The sequence below is a fragment of the Zootermopsis nevadensis genome, unplaced genomic scaffold (genome assembly GCF_977971745.1).
Source record: "Zootermopsis nevadensis isolate Lab colony 2312 unplaced genomic scaffold, Znev_1.0 Znev_ptg000006l, whole genome shotgun sequence".
Classification (NCBI taxonomy): domain Eukaryota; kingdom Metazoa; phylum Arthropoda; class Insecta; order Blattodea; family Termopsidae; genus Zootermopsis; species Zootermopsis nevadensis.
This window is the reverse complement of record NW_028259138.1, coordinates 14,913,773-14,933,478: the sequence shown is the minus strand read 5'-3', so window position 1 is coordinate 14,933,478 and position 19,706 is coordinate 14,913,773. Positions and strand designations below refer to the sequence as shown.

Genomic DNA, 19,706 nt, shown 5'->3' with positions numbered 1-19,706 from the left:
TACGATCTGTTAAGCTGATTCTGTATTTGATTTTATCTCGGAAACATGAATTGAGTTCCCCCTTTGATTAGAGCTGTATCATTTTCCTGTTACTCTGTATGTGCCTTAACGAAATTCAATTTTGTGTATTTTGTGGTAATATTTTGTGCTTATTCATTAAAATACCTAAAAATACCGTGAATAAATAAACACATCTGTTAACTGAAAGCACGGCATTTGAAGAGGTTGTGAAACCGTTCCCTTCTTCTTTGTAGATTGTTGCCAAGGTGGGTTTGGGTTCGATGAAGGGATTTATGAGACTCTTTTGCTGGGTTCACGGGGTTTAATTAAAGATCGCCTCAGCTGAGGCTTTAGTTATTTATTTTCAGGTGAAAAACAAGTTGACAAACAAGTTACAGAAAAAGACTCCGGACACCTGCAATTTCCCACGATGAGGCGCAGGGGAGGACGGGGAGGGGACCTTGAGACACGATGCACGTGCACTGAAAACAGGGGATCCGGACATAAGGGCTATAGCGATCTAATCAGCGCTGAACGTGGCAACGCTCAGCTACTTAATAAGTGCGTAGAAAAACTTACGAACTACGACTCGTAATTAAAGGACGGTGCAATCTGTAACGATCTGCTATGCATATTATTCCTGACTCACGGCGAAAGATTTGACCTCGGCAGTTCTGACCTCTGTAGAAGTCTGAGGGTTGTAAATCTGTGGCTTCAAACCGACGCTGCTTGATGCCTCCATCGTCAGGGCGATAAGACGACGTGATGATGGAGGCAGGAGGGACCTCCTACCAGACTTCGCGGCGCTACAACGCAGAAGACGGGCGTCTTCGTACTCCCCGCCGTGAGAACGTATTCTAGCTGAGAAAACATTTTCCTTATGATCTGCGCGCACTACCAAGGTCAAAGCTTTTCTCGTAACTGGCGACAAATCTCCCACAACATTTTCCGATTTAACGGGCTGTTCTCCATTTAGGTTTCTCCGGTCACGGAGCACGGAACACTACGTCTGTGTGTACGTGCTCCATCACGCTCTAAATTTATTTAATTATTTGACTGTACTTTGTAGAAGCTTCATTAAGTTACATCGCAGTAAATTTTACAAGTTATTATTTTGAATATTCGTGTTGCATTGAAGTAACGAAGACGACAGTGCATAATTGTTATGATACTTTGACATTCGGTCACAAATTGTCCGGATTTTTTATAAGCATACATTTATTTTAATTCGTACTATCAATTGCCCTGTTTTACATCGAATCTAATAAAAGTAACATAGAAGTCTAGTAACGCGAATACACGTCCACCAACACAACACGAGCAAGTCTTTCGCGGATGAATCTTAACTTTAATTACTGCACAAAAACACGCAGTACGCCTCTGACCTTGAAATTGAGACTAACCGTAAATGTACAGAGGTCAGGACAAAAGCAAAATCAAACACGGAAAAAGCTAATTTTGTTCTTAAACGAATTGAAAAGGGAAGTCATCAAGACGCCGCCTGAGATATTTACTGTAACTAAAATGCATTCGTAATTACCGTGGCACAAAGCACGAAACTTTCTCTGAACTCTTTCGAATTTGGATGATTCCGTTGTCGTAATGGAGTTCCAATTTCGACCGCACAAAACAGAAACAAACTCTCAGAGACAGAATCGAAACAGACGCCACGAGGAATTGATAAAGATGAGGCAATGAAATGTATCAAAGGCGACATTTTAAGCCCCTGAAAATATGACGTCAGGTGGACTTAAAACACAGCTCTCAGTCCAGTATCTTTTATACCATTTTACAATTCATAATTTCAGTTAATACTAACAATTTATCTCGTAAATAGTGACAGAAGTTTTAGCAACATCAATTTCAAAACAACATTTACACAGAATCAAATACGATGTACTAAGTACTAAGATTTGTGTTCATCCATCGCTCAGCGTTTCAGGAGCTCGCTTTGTTTCTAGGATATTGAACGACAGAGAAACAGCTGTACTGAATACATTGCACCACAATTAGAACACACGAGAATTATGTTTAAAAACACACGAAGGTTTGCTCCTAATATAATAGTCAATGCTCATCACAATTTGCTATGCGAGTGCGACGTAGGAGACCTTGGTAGCACGAGATGAAAACGAGGTGATGGTGGCGCCTCTTGTGGAACTGGGAGGAGTCTGGAGTAAGGCGCTCGGTTTTATTTACGTGTTTTTGGTAGTCGCCGTGAAGGTATTTTTACATTTAATTTACTCTAAAGAGAAATATTATAAATTGCGTAATTTTAATGTGATTTGTATTGATACTGCTGGAATAAATTGTGTTAACTGGACAAAGTTAAAATTAACATTTTACTGGACGGTAAAGAGGCTAATTGCACTTTCGAAACAAATATATTTTTGTTGAAAAAAACAACATTTCAGACGCTGGCTCTGCTTACATTATCCTGTAACACTAGAAAAACTCACTGGATGCAGCTCGTCTCAATCCCCAGGAAATATCCAAAAACATGCATCAAGTTAACAACAAAACTTCGTGATGATGAATTGTTGAAGGCGTAGCCGCTCTGCTCTGTGTTCTGGACGTCCTGTGCTCAAGAATTGGACTGCGGATGAGCTGTCCTGGTTTTTGTTAGTTGCTCCAGGTACCTGCAAGCGTAGTACCTTCCGATAAATCACAGATTTACGTACATCATTTTCACAGAATGTCAAAATTCAACTTGAGCTAGTGATGACACGAGTTACCTGAAACCTTTTGATGAACATTAAGCCCTCCATTCCACAATTCTTATACGTGACGTTAAGGCAAATGTTAGTGATAAAAGTCGAGTTAAGTGACTCATGTATAGTTAGAGAAATTATTATAAGAATGAATATTTCAGACATTAAATTTCAGAAACTGGATCCAGGCACTGCTATTACTACATACACGTGAATAATTTCGGAAAGATTCAGAAAATCTCTTCGGTTAACATTCAACACGTGACATCGCTAACATGAAAATAAATTTAAGGTTGCTAGGTTACAGGTTCAGACTGAAATGGCAGGATTTGTAAGAGGGAACTTCTTGAAAAGCTAAATACTGAATGCATTTGAAGCTGTAAACGAGGGCTTGGTGACCAGGAAATTATTTAAAATTATCAGGTTCATCCTGTTTGGCCAAGGAACGATGCATCCCCATAATTTCTAAATTACCAGATTCACGAATACAACTCAGTGGTCACACAACAGAGGTTTAACAGAAGTTTGTATCATCACACTTCCGTTGCTTGGCCAAAATATCAAAACGTTCTTTCATCATTCCGAGCATTTTTGGTCACCCTGTCAAATTTTTCAATTCTGTACATTCATGAAAGCAAATAATTGACACTTTTATAAGTGCCACAGAGTGTCACAATTAAGAAACCAAAACAATCCCCCTTGTCTGTGTTTTTTAAAGACCACCCATTAGTCTCATCGTATCCGTCCGCGAGTAATTGTCCAAATTACCCGAACCATGTTAATCAAAATCGATGAATCACAACTTCGTAAAATACTGCCCGGACATTTCCATTATAATTTCCACGTCACTTATGTGCATAAGTCGACTCTCCTATTCAAATCCTCACAACCTGGAGAAAATAAGACAGACGAACACGTGTCAATAGGCGACGCGAAATAACATTGAAACGTTTAAAGGACAATTAACTTGGGCAAATCACGAATCATAACCGCACACAGACGAAACAGTGTGACCAAAATGGACGGATTTCCGTCAAAGTAAAACCTAAAACCAATTTCGGGCGTGCATCGTTCTTTGTTGAGGCACAGGAAATGAGCGGGACCTGTAACAAACAAACAAACAAACAAACAAAACGACTTCTGTAAGAACGGCACAACAATCATACATTGGAAGTAAGAACACGAACTCAGAAAACTTACCTGTGCTGTTCGTTGACTCCGTGACTCATCTCTTCTGCTGTGCGCATGCGCAGAGTTCAGTAGCCATTTATGATTGCTCATTGCAGTTGTCCGTTTTGACAAGCGCAACTTCGAAGCGACACGACTGCAGGCCATCCACTTCGGCGAACGAAAACGCGGACTAAAATTTATCGAGCTTTTACGACGTCGCAATAAGATCGGAAATGAAACGAGAACACGAAATTCAGATTTGTCGCGCTGGAATGACGGTTCACTGAATCGAAGAACGAAACGTCGGAAACGAGGACCAAACAACGTCGAACCTCTCACCCACCTTTATTCTGTCACTTACCTTTACGCCCGTGCAAGGAGTTCGCCTTCCTGAAAAAAATAACAGCGACACGGATTCGCGGCCCGGAACAACACACGAAACTCCTAATTTGTTCAAACCAAAGCGCGTTATTACGTCGGCGAAGTTTTCGTCGTGCAAAATCCTAACTCCGGCGCCAATTCCGCGATTCTCGCGGACAAACGAAACGCAAAATGTTCGTGTAACTGACCTGCGTTCGATAACGCTGAATTACGCTTTCTTAAGAAAAAACACAATCGATGTCTTTCTCTAACGTCGAATAACCTGTAATTCAGTTCACAGAATAAAACACACAACAAAACATAATATTTCTCTTCAGAATTCCTGACAATAAATAACCTTACAGATTCAGACAAATCTTTCAGCACTGAAGCGAAAGACTGAAGAACCAAAATACGTATTTTGGCTTTACTGAATCTTTTTCCTTGCAATGCGATTTGTTCACAGGAAGAGAATGCAAAAGTTCTTTTTGTCTGTCTCTCCTTCTCGCATTGATTTCATTGGTCGTGCCGACCGAACCTGTCAAGTTGTGCACCCTGTGATAAAAAAAAACACACAGAAATATCAAACCCTCCTAACTGAACGTCCATTGCCATGGACACAAAAGCTAAGTGCACGCGACCTAACTTGGGCACCTATCGGGGAGGGCAGGGAGGACACTTACAAACTATAAAAAAAGTATAAAGTGCACAGGGTTGCCAACTTGATCTTAACCTAACATGCCCTCAGTCGTGGCGGGCGCCGCGTCAAATACAAGTTGCCTGGCACGGACCGACGTGGTTATCGTTGGCAACCTGGGGCCTGGCCGCTCTGATAAGACCGTGCCGATGCTATGGCGTACAAGATCTGCCGCGAGCACCCAGCCCATCCTCCAGCGGATGGGTCCTCGTCCACTAGGGGTTCGGCCGACACTGGTTTTTTCTCTTAACTTTACTGTTTGCGCGTTGCTCCTCTTGCCATGGTCCCTGGTTCGAAGTCTCTCGCTGGCACAACACAACACAACACAACCACAAATACTCAGAGGGCCGCTTCACTCACACACAGACTTTACACTCTTTCGAAACTCTGAGCCAATCTTTACTGAACACTAAACACTTCGAAATCCCTGACGAGCAAATATTCTCTTATATTTCCTGGTTTATCGAAAATCTTACCGCAATGACCAGAGCCTGCCTGCCTGTAATACACCGCGCGATATAACTACGAAATTTCGACATGTCTGTTAGTTCGCGATGAATGCGTGCGCCATCGAATTCGGCAAGTTATATGATCGTGTAACATGGCCTTTTAGTGTGAGAACATCACAGCCATAAACAAATCAATATGGTTACGATTGGCTGGGCATTTAGACAGCATACATAACACGTTGCGTATAAAATATAAGCTGTGGGGGGGGGGAGGCTCTTCAATGGACAGACAACCAATTTTAAAAAGATTTGTTGCTGATGTCTGCAAATCTCAATTTAACAATAACAAAACAGTTTTGGTTTTCCGTGCTCCGTCCACCACTGGTTGCATTCATAAGCTCCTCTGATCAAAAACCTCCTCTTTGCTTGGTTTCGTGATTTTATTCAGTTTCACATAGCGAAGACGGCCGTCCGATGTTTGGTCAAAATGAATTATTTAAAGTTTTGATTCCGGGTCCATGGAATCATCTTTTCTAGCACAGAACAAATTAGAAAACTAAGGCAACGCCTACATAAGTTCATACTCTACAATAACTGAAATTATTCTCGACTCGAAGCATGATGATATAACAACGATGTATCAGTTGAAGGAGTTTCATTTATTTTATTCTTTCCTGTGATTACATCAAGAAGGCCACGCCCAAGGAATTTGAAACCTAGCAGAAAACTTTGACACGGAAACACGTGACACGAGCTAAGGGGCCTCGGAGTGGAGGAGAATATTATTAAAACGGAGTTAAGATCCGAATTTAAGTTAAATGGTTCGGACTAGGAGTAGAATTTCGGTTTTTCTGGTGACGAGAATTAACTTCCGTGTTCTTTTGTGGCAGTGAATTTCCCGAAAACGTTGTAATGTATGAAGACGTGGAAGAGAATCGAGAAGTTGGAACAGGGACAGAGAGCCTCAGCGTCGAGATGTAAATTAATTAAGAGCTCTTATTGAAATGTCAGGATAACATAACACCTGATATGGAAGCTGTGTTCAACATTTGCAAACTTCACTGTGGTAATCCTGACCGAAACTTCAGAACAAAACACATTAAATAGAAGGTTCTGTCCAACTACCCATCACACGTAACATATTTAGCGACATTTTTAATATTATCATACTACTCTTTATAATATTCCTTGAATTTGTGAGTGGGGACGCCTTTGGTCCCATTTATTTACTGTCGTGATTTCGACTGAAGTTCATTCTTAAGCTCTTTCACGAAACGAAATTTAAAATTTGTCTACATTCAAAGAAGCAACGGATGGCAGGGGCACACGAGAACGTACAAATCATGAAAAGTTAGTGTTCGCCGGCCATGCACACAGAAGGAAAGAATTATTAGGTTTATTAGTGAGTTAGTCATGCAGAAAGAATGATAATTTGTACGATTCGTGTGTGGAGTCTGCCATCAAATAACTTTATATCAATGTTTAATTTACGTGACGTCAGCGGATTTGACAGTTACTGCTCTTACTCAGTCACAATCCAAGAACCTTGGCTATAATGGGGAATAATTTGTTGGTGCAGGAGAACATGTTTCAAGTTTTGTACAAATCCTGAATGCAATGAACCGAACTTTTTAAACGCACTGCAGTTTAGACTTCGTAGCCTAAGTAGAACAAACGACGGGAGTTTACGAGGAGATGAAAAGTGTTCATGGTTTCCTATCCTGGAAGATGAAATAGTGGAAGAATTCCTGACTCTATGGATAATGGGAATATTTTACGCGAGAGTACAGGAAAAGCTGCAAAGATGTAACAAATCATTTAACGTGTCGACGTAAAGATAAAATGCAACGTAATTTTAAGGAATGGAATGGTGCAGACATCCTAAGAAATGAATTTCACAAGCAATTAGCTTTTTCATTTAATCACAGGAAGACAATTGTCCGTCATTCTATTGCACGCATCCCAAATCTGAAACATCCCAAAATAGTGCCCACGACTTAACTTTGGCACATTAGTGCTCACATCCTTATGCAGCTTCGAAAATAAAGTATAATATAAGACACAGTGACTAGTTATGCGCTGAGAAACTGGATAAAAACACGAAACCTTCTGTACCAGCTCTGGAATCTATCCGAGAGCCTTCCGGATGCAACAAGCAGTGAGCCGAGCGAGGTCATTTTACGGTAATGTCACATGTAAATAGCTGATTATAAATATGAAAACAAAACTATTTAATATTAGCAATGACATCTGAGTGCATCGTAACCCTATTTGACGGAAATGTACTCATCAAATTATATGAAACCGAACTGACATAATATTATCACAATAATTATTTAAGTAAGTGCATTTCAAATTATTTGCATAAAAATATGACAATAACTTTACAATGGGACCACTGAATTTTTAGACTAAATTATAAGAATGACAATCAACAATTAATTTGATTCCCAAACGTTCGCCAGAATTTTGAAGAGAAACTTCTAGAAACTTTGCAAAACTCATTCATTATAAATATGTAATATAATTCAGATCAGCTTGAATATTCATGTCGGAAAAATCAAAATGTCTACCACTTTTGCAACTAATTAATTATTCATATTAATGTGTACTCGGTACAGTTCCTATAGGCTACGCGGATTACAAAGCCACTGGTCAGCAGTAATTTTGTGTACGTGCTCAAAAGTCGGCAAACAAATTTAATATTTTGGAAAAGTTCTTCATTTCTGAATGACTTGAATATTTAATATTTCTGCATCGCAAAAAGACGCCATAATGGCTACCAACTTCGCACGTAATTTTCCATGTTGGAATGAATATCGTGAATAATGATTTTGCAATTCTTGACCGAGCAACGTGAAATCAAAGTCGAAGTTATTTCAAATCACGAAACTGTTACGACGTTTTTAGTGAACACTTCTTCATTGTTTCACACGACCTGATTTGCACACACCACGAACTACTTTTTATCCAACTATACAAAGAAAAGTGAAGTAGCTTTTGGACGTTTCCGAGAACATTTAATTTGTCTCTATTAATACGAAATCACAATTAATTTCACGTAAACTATTTAATACAACTTATGAACACTAGTTGCTTATTCTACAATACCAGATTCGTACGATGTAGGCCAAGATAGACTGCAGGCAGGCTCACGTCTCACCCTTACGAAGGCTAATGGCTCTCTGATGCTACGCGATTAAAAAAATGAAGAGCGATTTCGCCCGTAAGATGTCACCCCACCTGACATCCTGTGACGGTTCAAGCTAAATCTAACAAACGGACGGCATTTAATGATCAAAATAATAAGTGCAGACGTCACTAAATATATTTAGTACGCCTATTATTTGGGTTTTAAAGTTCGACACACATAAAATTATATAAATTTTAACCTGGGGTAAGTGACGTTAGAGACCAGACAAGCAAATGGCGCGCCGCGGTTCCCACGCTATGTCACTCTGTATCCCTCCGCTGTTACTAGCCAAGTACCCAATGTTTCAAGCTTTTCAACACAAAGCATTCGCCCAAAACGCAAAATGTAGGCGTTTGTGACACTGCATAAATGCCACTGACCAAGTTTCGCGTCGTAAATAATCCAAACACAAGAGAATTATTGAACATACATTAACTTGGAAACATCCAAGTTTCCCAATTAAAATCTGAGGGCCCACAAAATTGAGCCATCGTAGGTTTAGCTTCATGAAAATCTGTAGCCATTATTCAGTCTTTGTATAAATGTATTCAAATACATTAGGACTGTTCTCGTCACGTTATGAGCTCTAGATTTGACTGCGAAACAAACTATAGAACAGAATGCTTCTTGACAATGTAATAGTCGCTGGGCTATTCAAGAAATCTGACTTCTGGAAAAGTATTCTTGACTTCCGTGGTTTGCCCTATTAGATCACAGCGCATGGAGCATTATATTTGTTATTGACGCTGAGAACCAAGCAACGAACAGGCATCGACGCGCGGCTTGGGAACTGGGCGCTGTGGAATGGGGTTCGTACTCGGCAGGTTACTGGTTTGAATCCAAGCCTGTATGCTCTGCTGTTGTACTTAGTTACTGTGTTTTATGCGGAAACTCTGGATAATAAAGACAGGTGGATGGACTTTCGGACAGGTAGATAGATAGAGATCTGCTCTGCCATAATCTTAAGCTCAGAGGGGGTTCGAAACATTTATTACATGAATAACCATCCCCTCATACATAAAAAGTAAAGATCGAAAGAGGTGTGTTATACATCTAACGCACAGTAAATTTTATTTCAACGACAATTAACATGAAACACCCTGTTTCAGCTCAACCTTCTTTTAAATGGGGGTGGAGTCGCATAGCGTGTGTCACCAAGCAAGCTACCACAGCTGCAGTTTTAGTAAGTTCACTGTGACAAGAAATTCACGAACGCTAAAATTGTTGAAATAACACGCACGTTGCATTCTGCATTCATGGTCAGTTGCATCGTAACTCAGTAAAGTCCCAAAATTTAAAAAGTTTGCCTGCCGCATTTGAACGTTAAACAGTGAACGAAAATTCTGACAGCGTACAGAAGCCTGTCGAAATAACCGGCTCTTCTTAAATACTAAATTACGCATGTCTTTAGAAAATCAGCCACGAGCACGTGATAAAATAACTCCACCCCACAAAACATTCTTGTACCCAATCGGTAATAGTCGCCACAAACCTCTAATTAGATCACGTGGCTAATAAAATATGCTCGGTACGGAATGATTTTCTGGATATGGACACTTGTTCTCGAGTCTCCAACTTATTTAGATTTGTCTTCTTCTTTTTATCTTTAAGTTTCATTTTCACTTCTCGGCCTCTTAAAGCCGGGTCCACACTGACGCTCACTGCCATAACATAACAGCGGAAGGCGAAAATGTGGACCCAGGTTTGTGCCCGAAATATTCAACACAGTAATGTCAACGAAATTAACCATGTTTCGCACCCATACCACACAACAGGCAAAATTAGTATTTTGTATACTTTAATTTTCAGGTTCTTAGAAATCAGACGGGAAGACAAAATATTTTGAACTGAGAAGTAGCGAGCATTTCCGGAATTTAATCTCCTCCTAACTTCCTCGTGAGCATCATTTTGAATCGTTATTGTTTTTCCCAAGTATTTGAACTTTGTCGCACTTTCAAAGGACTTATTAGCCTCCTTAATGTCTGTCGCGTACATCGCGGCGTCCGCTACGACGTGGCTGGTCGCACACTGCGTCCACTCCCGGAGAGTGACGTAGCTGGTGGGATATTTCGGGGTTTTGATGGGTTGTCTCAGGGATTCTTAATTAGCTTAGCGAATCGTTAGGCATGGACTCGAGTCTCATTCGACGTCACGGCCAATTCATAACCTGCGTGATCGTTGATCTAGAAATGTTGATCCCGCGTCTCGCAGTCCAATCCTTGATGCTTTATGATCCACGGCGCACGCTTGAGATGGCTCCCTCGCCCCTTCCGGGTCTCCCACTGAGGCTTTATTCTCATTGCCTTGTTTCCGTCGGTCTCTCGACTCGCATCTGCTGACATGGGATTGTATCGCTCGCTCTATCCGTGGCTTCAGAGTCCTGTTCTGTCCTGGGTGTGACGCGAGGCTATGACGTCATTTACTAACCCATGCGGCATTACCAGCTGATCGGGGCAATGACCTCCCGCTCGCCGATGTAGTAAGCCATCTTTGTCAAGGTTTACAAAAACATGCCACACAAATTATGCGACCTTTGTTGCAGAACCGGGCAGTTAACAAACAAATTTTGGAAAAAGAAGGTTACGCCTTTTCATAAGCATAAAATTTTCGAGTTCTTCTCTCTCTGTAGAAGTAAAAGTGCGTAAGAGCTTACATGATTAAGGACTTTCCTGCCTAAGTTACACGTTTATATAAACCAAGAGCACAATACGTCATTTAAATTTATCAAATGAACGCGAGAATTACAGTTGGGAACAGTCACAAAATCTCAAAGTCGTTCTAACGCATGCGCAGATCGGGCCTACATCACGCTACTCTCAACCTGCAATGAGCAAGATATTCTATGGTTCTCGGCTTGTCAAAGAACATCCCACTTCCTTTACTGAACCAGATGATTCATTATCGTGTTCGGAAAGCCAATTCGCTACATCGAGTCTCCCTAAGATCCATCTTAATGTTATCCTGCCACCTACGCCGAGGTCTCCTCCCTTCAGGCCTTGTAAACACTCAACTCACCCTAACAACATCGGGTGAGTTGCTCGTCAAGTATTTTTCTCTCTTATCTGTCCCACTCCCGTTTTGGGTCCAAACAACTTCTTCAACACTCTGTTCTCAGAGCCCCTCAGTCTATGTTCCTCCCTCAAAGTGAAAGACCACGTTTTGCACCCATAAATACTTTGCACTCAATAACAGCAAACATTCCCTGGATTTAATCTGCTGATGTAGGGAGATTCGTCGATAATTAGGCTTCTAAATCCGAAATAAAAATTCTTCAGAGTTCCCTAAAACGCTTTAATAATGTCGATGTATCAGGAATTGTAAAGTGTTAGAATTATTATTCAGAATATGTACCCCACTTCTTAGCATCGACATATTTTTATTAAGATTCTGGGCCACGAAACACGTTTAATTCCTTTAAAATTGTAAAAAGTTAATTGCCTACTGGAATATTCTTTTATTATCAATGTTGCCGTGAACACACACAAGTCAATCTAATGTTAATTGAAATTGTGTTAAAAAGAAGACAAGTCTAATTCTCGTACACGAGTTCAAAAATGCAGATGAAAACATTAAATGTGATGAACAATAATAATAAATAGGAATCCCTTACCTCAAACTTTGTTCAATTGTAAGAGACCACGACGTCCACCAGCAATGATCGATCTAATCAAAACTAAAATGGAAAGAGTGGAGGGCAGTTTGACAGATTTCTTAATAATTCTTATTTAAGATAAGAAATTGTGATATTCTATATTAGTAAGAATTGCCACAAACAACATATTCCTTCCACCTAACATTTACCTTGTTACAGCTGAACCTAAACGATAACAAGCCGCTGCATCCAGTCTGTACAAAAAGTCATTATTTCATGGTCACCAACTCTGAAATGACAAATGTTCGTGTAAAAGACAGATCAATGAAAATGTCACCTTATATTTTAAACTGCGGCGTAGCTCAGTCTTTTGTGTGGAAGGAAACAATCTTGGATGAAGATAAATTCCTCTGACAGCATAGCCGAGTTTCCAGGAAATTCCAAAGTGCTATGGCCGTGACATTCCACATGTAACCAGATTCATTCAGAATGGAGTTGCCTCTTTCCACATCCTACGTCATTAGGAACCCTGCTTATTCCAAACTGCATTACAACACTGATATTTAAACACCGCAACCTATCTGCTGTCACACCACAGCGACCTGAATGGCATATCCAGATCACATCAGGTGTTCTGAGTAAAGGTGACAATTCTGAAAAAAAAAGTAACACACACATCGCGAAGACAAGTTTACTGCAATTACTGTCATCATTATTGTCATCTTCTTCTTCCAAACATCTAATCTGTCTCACTGAAATCCTAACTGGTAATATTACACAATATCATATTTCAATAATAACTGTTTCCAAATCCAGACAACAAAAATGGATAAAAACTCAGATCATACTGGCTATACTACCAACTACAAAACATCTGTGCCTTCCTGGACAAACACGTAGTAGCTAGTTTTAACACTTTGCTTAGTATTCAAATTGAGCCGAGTTGTTTTTTAACGATTACGAGGACGAACAAGACCTCAAATCAATGTAGAAATACACGAATTCTGTCGGCCAATGTACAAACGTTCTAGGCTACACTTCGGCAAGTTGTCAAATGCCACTTTCATAAATTACAAAGGGACCCTTTTCCCCCGCCCAGTAACGTATCCAACGCAACGAATTATGGTCGTATCACGTAGGAAAATGGTGGGGACAAACGAAGTCAAATCAGACGACAAAACGATGAAGTAAAGCAAACGCAAAAAGCCGTTCAATATGACCTTCGTGACTGTGTGTTCGTAAATAATTTGTTTCAGTTACGGTAAACAAATGATCATTTCCTTGTTAACCAAAGCAACGCGCCATTCATTACGCTAAACTACGTTCAATTTTTCTGCTACCCTTTTTAAAACAATCCGCACACCTACGCCCACATCTTGGGGCAGATTTTTATTCAAAGTCTTGGTTACTCGTATGGTCACATTTCCAGCAATTACAGAAGCAGCAGTTTGCCAGAAGACAACTGCCTGCCTTCTCTCTCTCGCTCCACACCCAATTCACATAACATGATGGAAGGATGACTGTAAGTGCTAAAGAAACTGGCAGGGTGCTGGGGCCACCTACCCGGTCGCAAATACTTAGACATTCTGTAATATGGACGTGGGGATTCCCCACTAAGTAAAGGAGCCACCAAAAATTTCTTACTTTGAGGAAACATCTCTCCATGACACCAGCAGCAGCACTCTCAATGTAACAAGTAGAAACACAACAAAATAAAGAAAGCAATTCTACAAAACAATATTTTGTATCTGACATTACGTCAATAAACAGTTTTACGAGATGAGTTTTAGTGCACGCTGATTACGGAATTGCCAGCATGTCTACACGAGAATTTCTGATTGTGGTCACAATGTTTATTAAGATCCCGGGACCCCTTCAACATCATAATCGTATGTTGATTGACTACCCAATAACAAGATCAATAAAACGTGCAACAAACAAAGCTACGTTTTACCTCCAAGAATCATACGCAAAGGAATCTTCACTCACAGACGGCTCGAACATCTAATATTTTAACAAACATCCTGCAAAAGAGCTGTACCACTTAAAGTCCCCTCCCTTCCATTTCAGCACGGATTCTTACAGTAGTAATAAGTTCTAGAAATGAATGGAGGGGAGACACGGGTTTCGTATTGTATGCATTTCCTTCCTGATTTCTGCCCTCTAAAAAATAACTGAGGGTTTTCGTGGGTGCGATATGGGAGCCCAAGATAAGAGGAAGGAGGGGTTATGTAAAAATATATTTATGAGGGAGCAGCCAAGGTGGTCAACGAACACCAAACAGACATCATATATCATTTCATTTCCAGGTCAACAATCTTTAACCAAACTAAATGGTCAATAACTTCAGCCTGTCTCTCTCTCACACACACAAAAACACAATCTCTACATTCTTCCTAAGGAACACTCTGACTGACAACACTAACAAATTAGTCTTTCCTAAGCCAAGAACTCTTCACAACCATTTTACAGACATAAAATAACAATCCTGACGAACACCACCACTGGTACATTGTGACCCACATAAGTGGCACTGCCTTTCTATACTTGGTTCCAACCAACCACACCACTCCTCGATCCTAATGCAAATCCCCTTACCCCACCAACAACCACGGAATATACCAGAAGTAATACTGAGCCTCATCACATGTCCATGAGACTGACACCTGACAACTCTCAACATATGGTAAGTGTCAAATAAATGGAACCTCTGACAGTCATCTCCATTTTTGCAAGCAAATCCAAATTCATATCGAACACCACACCCCAAACTTACAAGTTTTGTAACCGATCCCCTTGCTCAACACAGCAAACTCTAAAATTAAGCACAAACACAGAAAATATCCCGGCAGCTCCGCTCACTGTGCACAAAACTAAATTACTTACACTGGCAAATGCTCACTTATTAATTAGTAAACAGACCACATTAAAGGCTCCTCAGCACTGCACACATCTCACGTGTAACAAAACCTTATCACAAATAGTCACCACCCTCGTCTACAAGCTACACCTAACCTCCAATTTTGATGTCCTATGAACAATATATTCACTAGAGAATCATGAATGCCTCTAGCATACCACAGATACTGCAATTATGCCAATCTCTCACCGCACATAGGTCTTTCAACATATCAAATCTCACATTTAAGTTCACAACATCTAAAGTACCTAATAAAATTGGACAGACTCATCTCTCTCACATGACAACCGCATCAAATACATTCTAATGCTCATGTACTCACACAACGAATGCCTGGTTCAGACTGATATCAGTTTCTTGCGGATACGAGGTTCCTTCTTTGTCCCAGCAGGTTTAATCTTCTGACATCAAGTCGGTCTGCCAACTGTTGCCGCACGTACTTCAACGCTTCTCTGGCTAGCAGTACGCAGGTCACGTGGTGCTCAGTACAATCTGAAGGATCATTCTGTTTCTCGTAATCTGCTACTCCCAGAAAGAGAAAATACATTCACATTCAAGAAATCAAGACATCACACTCTTCTAAGAACACACAGTTTTACTTCACCAAGCAGTTAACACTCCTACCTTAGCCAATGAACAAGCACCTTCCATTTTCAGAAGACAAATTCTGTCAAGTTCATTACAAACCCATTCACAAGTTAACTTTAAATACGGGTCACAACCAGCGACCTGACAAATTCTGAACTCCCTCGCTTACAGATTCATACTGGAGCCTTTTTTTCCTCCCCCCCAGCAAATTTAAAACATTCGCCAAGTGGGCCATTATTCCACATGTCATAATACTGCAACTACAAACTCTACAACTCACACACATCACGTCAGACCCACGCAACTTCCCTTGCCACTGATTCAGTGGATATTTTACGAACAGTTCGCTTGCCGTCTGTTTGGAGCCGAGGTGTCCCGGCTTACACGGCTCCCTCTCCTCATGCCCCGTTATGACAGCGAGGGAGTCTATAAACACCAGAAGGGTCCATGCTCTTCAGGTTCGCCTGTTTTGATGTCATGAAGAAAGGACGTAAATGAAAGATTAAGAAATGGCAAGCCACTACAACACAGCCAACATCTGTAGCACTTCTACTACTAAGGTGAATTCAACCGACAAGGGGCAAGAGGTAGCCGTATCAATTAGATTTATTTTCCATATCACCATCAGTAATGCCACTTTATAATGCCTTCTGGAAGCAAAGGTGGAAACTTCACCATCAGTAATATAAATTGTTTCAATGTTGAACAATCTAAATTTATAAAACTGAACTCACCAGCTTCCTGTGATATCGCCACCATTGTGTAGTGACACACAAGGAACACCGTCGTAACTCTTTCATGGCTGCAGCAACAAACACTCCTACCAACATACACAACAGGCCTTACTGGCTTTTCCAGATATGAAGCAGACGCTTTCAACAAGTTCACATACTAAATGTGGTTTTAAGAGAGATTTCAGGTTCTCACAGTGGTCTTTGGGTTCTAACACCACTTGGACTTACAGAAAACCAACACCGATTATGATTTTTAAACATTTAATGGTTCGCTATATCAGCTGAAGTTATCCTTGTGACTAAGCGCAATGCCATGAGGCAGTGGGAGCATGGAGGTAAACTCCATGCATTCTCAATTATAGAACTATGTGGAGGTCAGCCTCAAAATGTGGTTCCTTAAACTGGCAAAGAAAAATCACGTTCTTCATTGTTTCTTTGTAGTGTCAATAGAAGAAATAGACAAGTTCTTCATTTCATTAAAACCATTTGCTACCTTTCAGGAAAAAAGGTCTTCTTCTTTCAATAATGGCATTGTAATTCAGAAAAGAAGTTTATTAAACAATTTACTCAAATGGATGAACTTACCTGTGACTGCCATCTGGTGAGTGGCTCTGGCTTGCTTGTCCTGCAATCTGTACGGAATCCCATGGACTGCGGAGATCTCCACATGTGGATCATCAGAACTGCAACAGCGAATCACAATGAGTACAGATAATTACACTCACATCCTAATGTTCAATGGTCACAACAGTGGCCAATGCAGTAGCTGCTTCCTAAATCAGCAACTGATGTAAGAGGCACAGAGCAAATGGGAAATCTGGGTTTATGATATGACAAAGAAATACATTACTTGTAGAAGCCTCCTGGTACTGGCAGGATACTAAACCCAAACTAATTGTGGTACAGCCTCTAACGGGCTCACTGTACCAGTAAATAATGAGTTCTGGGTGCTCAGAGAAAAATCTATAACAGTGCCTCATAGACTGCCTTGGGACTCGCTTACAATTCTGCGAAGAAAAGCCAGTGATTAACAATCTGTTATGTCATGTTAGTACCATCAGGCTGGAAAATCATCTTTTATTTTGTACACTTTTTTAATATCAAGAATGAGGTTAGTTTGACAATATTCTTCTGCCTCCAACTGCTCTTATATACCTTGGACAGGAGAACAGCTGCTGCACTCTATTCTCATCATCATTAAAATTCAGGGATGCCACCAAGAAACAGCAAATTATTTCCCAGCACTGACGACGGTAGAACGGATCCGCCGTGCTCGACTTCAGAGCACTAGATGCTGTCTCCACGACCTGGAAAACACAAGCAACAGTTTCAAGTTATAACGAGTAAGGGAAGTCAAATGTTTTAGTTACAGTAACTGGCAAGTCACACTTTTCGATCATAGGACAACTGCTATTGCGCATCTCCCGTTAACGACTGTTTGGAAACTCCCTCTCGGTGATGATCACTAAGTATTCCCGTTACCTCCCGCTTTGACATCTCTTTACAGATTTACATGAAGAAAATACAAACTAAGTAATGCGTGGTCAGCACACTTTTAAAGCCCTCCTGGGCCAGAGAACGGACACCCACTATTATCAAGACTGTCCGGTATAGCTATGCCAGAGATCTTCATCACCGCACTTCCTAAACGAGTGAAACTGCAGAGCCCCCCCATCTGCTTCCGAACAGATTCACAATGACTGACGTTTTGAAGATATTCCTGTGGCATTAGCTTGAACTGAGAATATGAAATGGGATGAAGCAGATAAAAGGAAATAACACATTCTTTCCAGGAAGAGGAATCACATCTTTGGTGACAAGCTGCGGCCAAAGCCAAGAGCACCTGCAACTTACAGCCTTTCACACAGGACAAACTCTCTCTCATTCCAAGATGTGTTGGCCACCACACTATGAAGCAGACTCTTATCAACGCAATGTGATTGCGGCCGACATTTCTACTATTTTACTACACTCCGTAGAACACCCCACACACATAACTAGACATCCACACCTTACACGTTCACATGATTCATATCTAAGTTGCTATCACACTTGCAACACAATTACCACAACAGAGCAAGCCCCTGTCAATGGGTTAAATAACAGAAAACTGCACCACCTCTCCAGAGGCACACAAAATTTACATGCTGCATTCAGTCCTCTTCTCCATGTATGCACTCAGCAACAGGACGGCCAACCATCGGGGACACAAGCGGTCTTCTCTCGGATGTCAGTCTGTCTAGTGTTGGTGCACTCCTCCTGTAATATACCAGGAAAGGTGTAAGATACACAAGAAATCTAGAATCTCAAGGGGCCACTTTCACAGACATTGGAGGCAAAGTCGTCTGAAATGGCACAATCTCATGCCAACTTATTTTTCTAATGGGTGCCTCCTGCTTATTCAAATATTTAATCTGAAATGGGGGTGGGGGGTGAATGCTGTTCATAGACTTACCGGGGATTAGACACGTAAGATCAAACATCCAACATGCGGTCAGCCTCTGTCAGAGCATTACCGTTGCTTGACAGAAGAAGTATTCCTCTTCCAACTTGGTACATATTCCGAATATTCATCCAGATATTATTTTTTTTTATATGAAGTTGGTGTCCTTAATGCACTAGTTTCGGACATTAATGACGGGGAATCTTTCCCCAAAGGGTACAAATGTTAGTCCTTATTCTTTGTTTACTACGCCAACAAGTTGGTAACTTGTAAAGTGATTTATTGACAATGGAGTTTCATATCTGTACTCACTGCTTCTATGGCAAGCAGTACGCAGGTCAGATGACACACAGCATGCAGCTCAGTAGAATCTGAAGGATCACTCTATTTCCGCTACTCCTAAAAAGTGAAAATACATTCACATTCAACAAAACAAGATACCTCCATACATGCATCACACTCCTCTAAGAACACACAGTTTTACTTCACCACACAGATAACACTTCTATCTTAGCCAATGAACAAGCACCTTCCATTTTCACAAGGCAAATTTTGTCATGATCACTACAAACCCATTCACAAGTTATCACTTTAAATATGGGTCACGACTGTGACACAACCAGCCACCTGACAAAAATTAAACTCCCTCTCTTACAGATTCATATTACAACCTTTCTCTTCTTCCCCACCACCCCCCTAAAAAAATAGCCGTATGGGCTGACATTATTCCACACCACTTCATAATACTGTCACTAAAAACTCTACATCTCCTTCCCACACACACATCACATCAGTCCCATGCAACTTCGGTTGTCACTGATTTGTTACTGCTACATATTTTAGTTTTTC

At 40.7% G+C, this 19,706-nt stretch overlaps 1 protein-coding gene across 10 annotated transcripts; it reads right to left on the bottom strand.

The window, feature by feature from the left end:
- Positions 1–343: 343 nt before the first annotated feature.
- On the bottom strand, positions 344–19,204 carry LOC147874736 (transformation/transcription domain-associated protein-like). 10 transcript variants are annotated; one of them, XR_015533856.1, is made up of 7 exons: positions 19,170–19,194; positions 18,559–18,673; positions 17,570–17,721; positions 17,000–17,097; positions 15,415–15,614; positions 12,382–12,461; positions 344–12,253 (listed from the first exon to the last, which is right to left on the bottom strand). XR_015533856.1 is itself a non-coding variant. In XM_087343805.1 (6 exons), exons 2-6 carry the CDS (start codon positions 18,565–18,567, stop codon positions 15,564–15,566), a joined length of 396 nt encoding a protein of 131 aa, XP_087199931.1. In that variant the 5' UTR covers positions 18,568–18,673; positions 19,170–19,204; the 3' UTR covers positions 344–15,563. The 10 variants fall into 10 exon arrangements, 5 of the variants coding, with proteins under 5 accessions (XP_087199931.1, XP_087199930.1, XP_087199929.1 ...); XR_015533857.1 differs by having other exon boundaries at positions 344–2,639; XR_015533858.1 differs by lacking the exons at positions 344–12,253; positions 12,382–12,461 and adding exons at positions 15,961–16,144; positions 16,415–16,500 and having other exon boundaries at positions 15,473–15,614; positions 19,170–19,204.
- Between the last annotated feature and the right edge of the window lie 502 nt (positions 19,205–19,706).

Bases quoted from the DNA above. Each gene is read 5' to 3' on its own strand.
- LOC147874736 (XM_087343804.1), bottom strand. The intron at 17,098-17,569 runs GTATATAAGAGC...TCGCTGTTGCAG, and splicing joins CAGCTGTTCTCCTGTCCAAG to TTCTGATGATCCACATGTGG. The intron at 15,615-16,999 runs GTAAGTTCATCC...TTCTGGGAGTAG, and splicing joins TCACCAGATGGCAGTCACAG to CAGATTACGAGAAACAGAAT.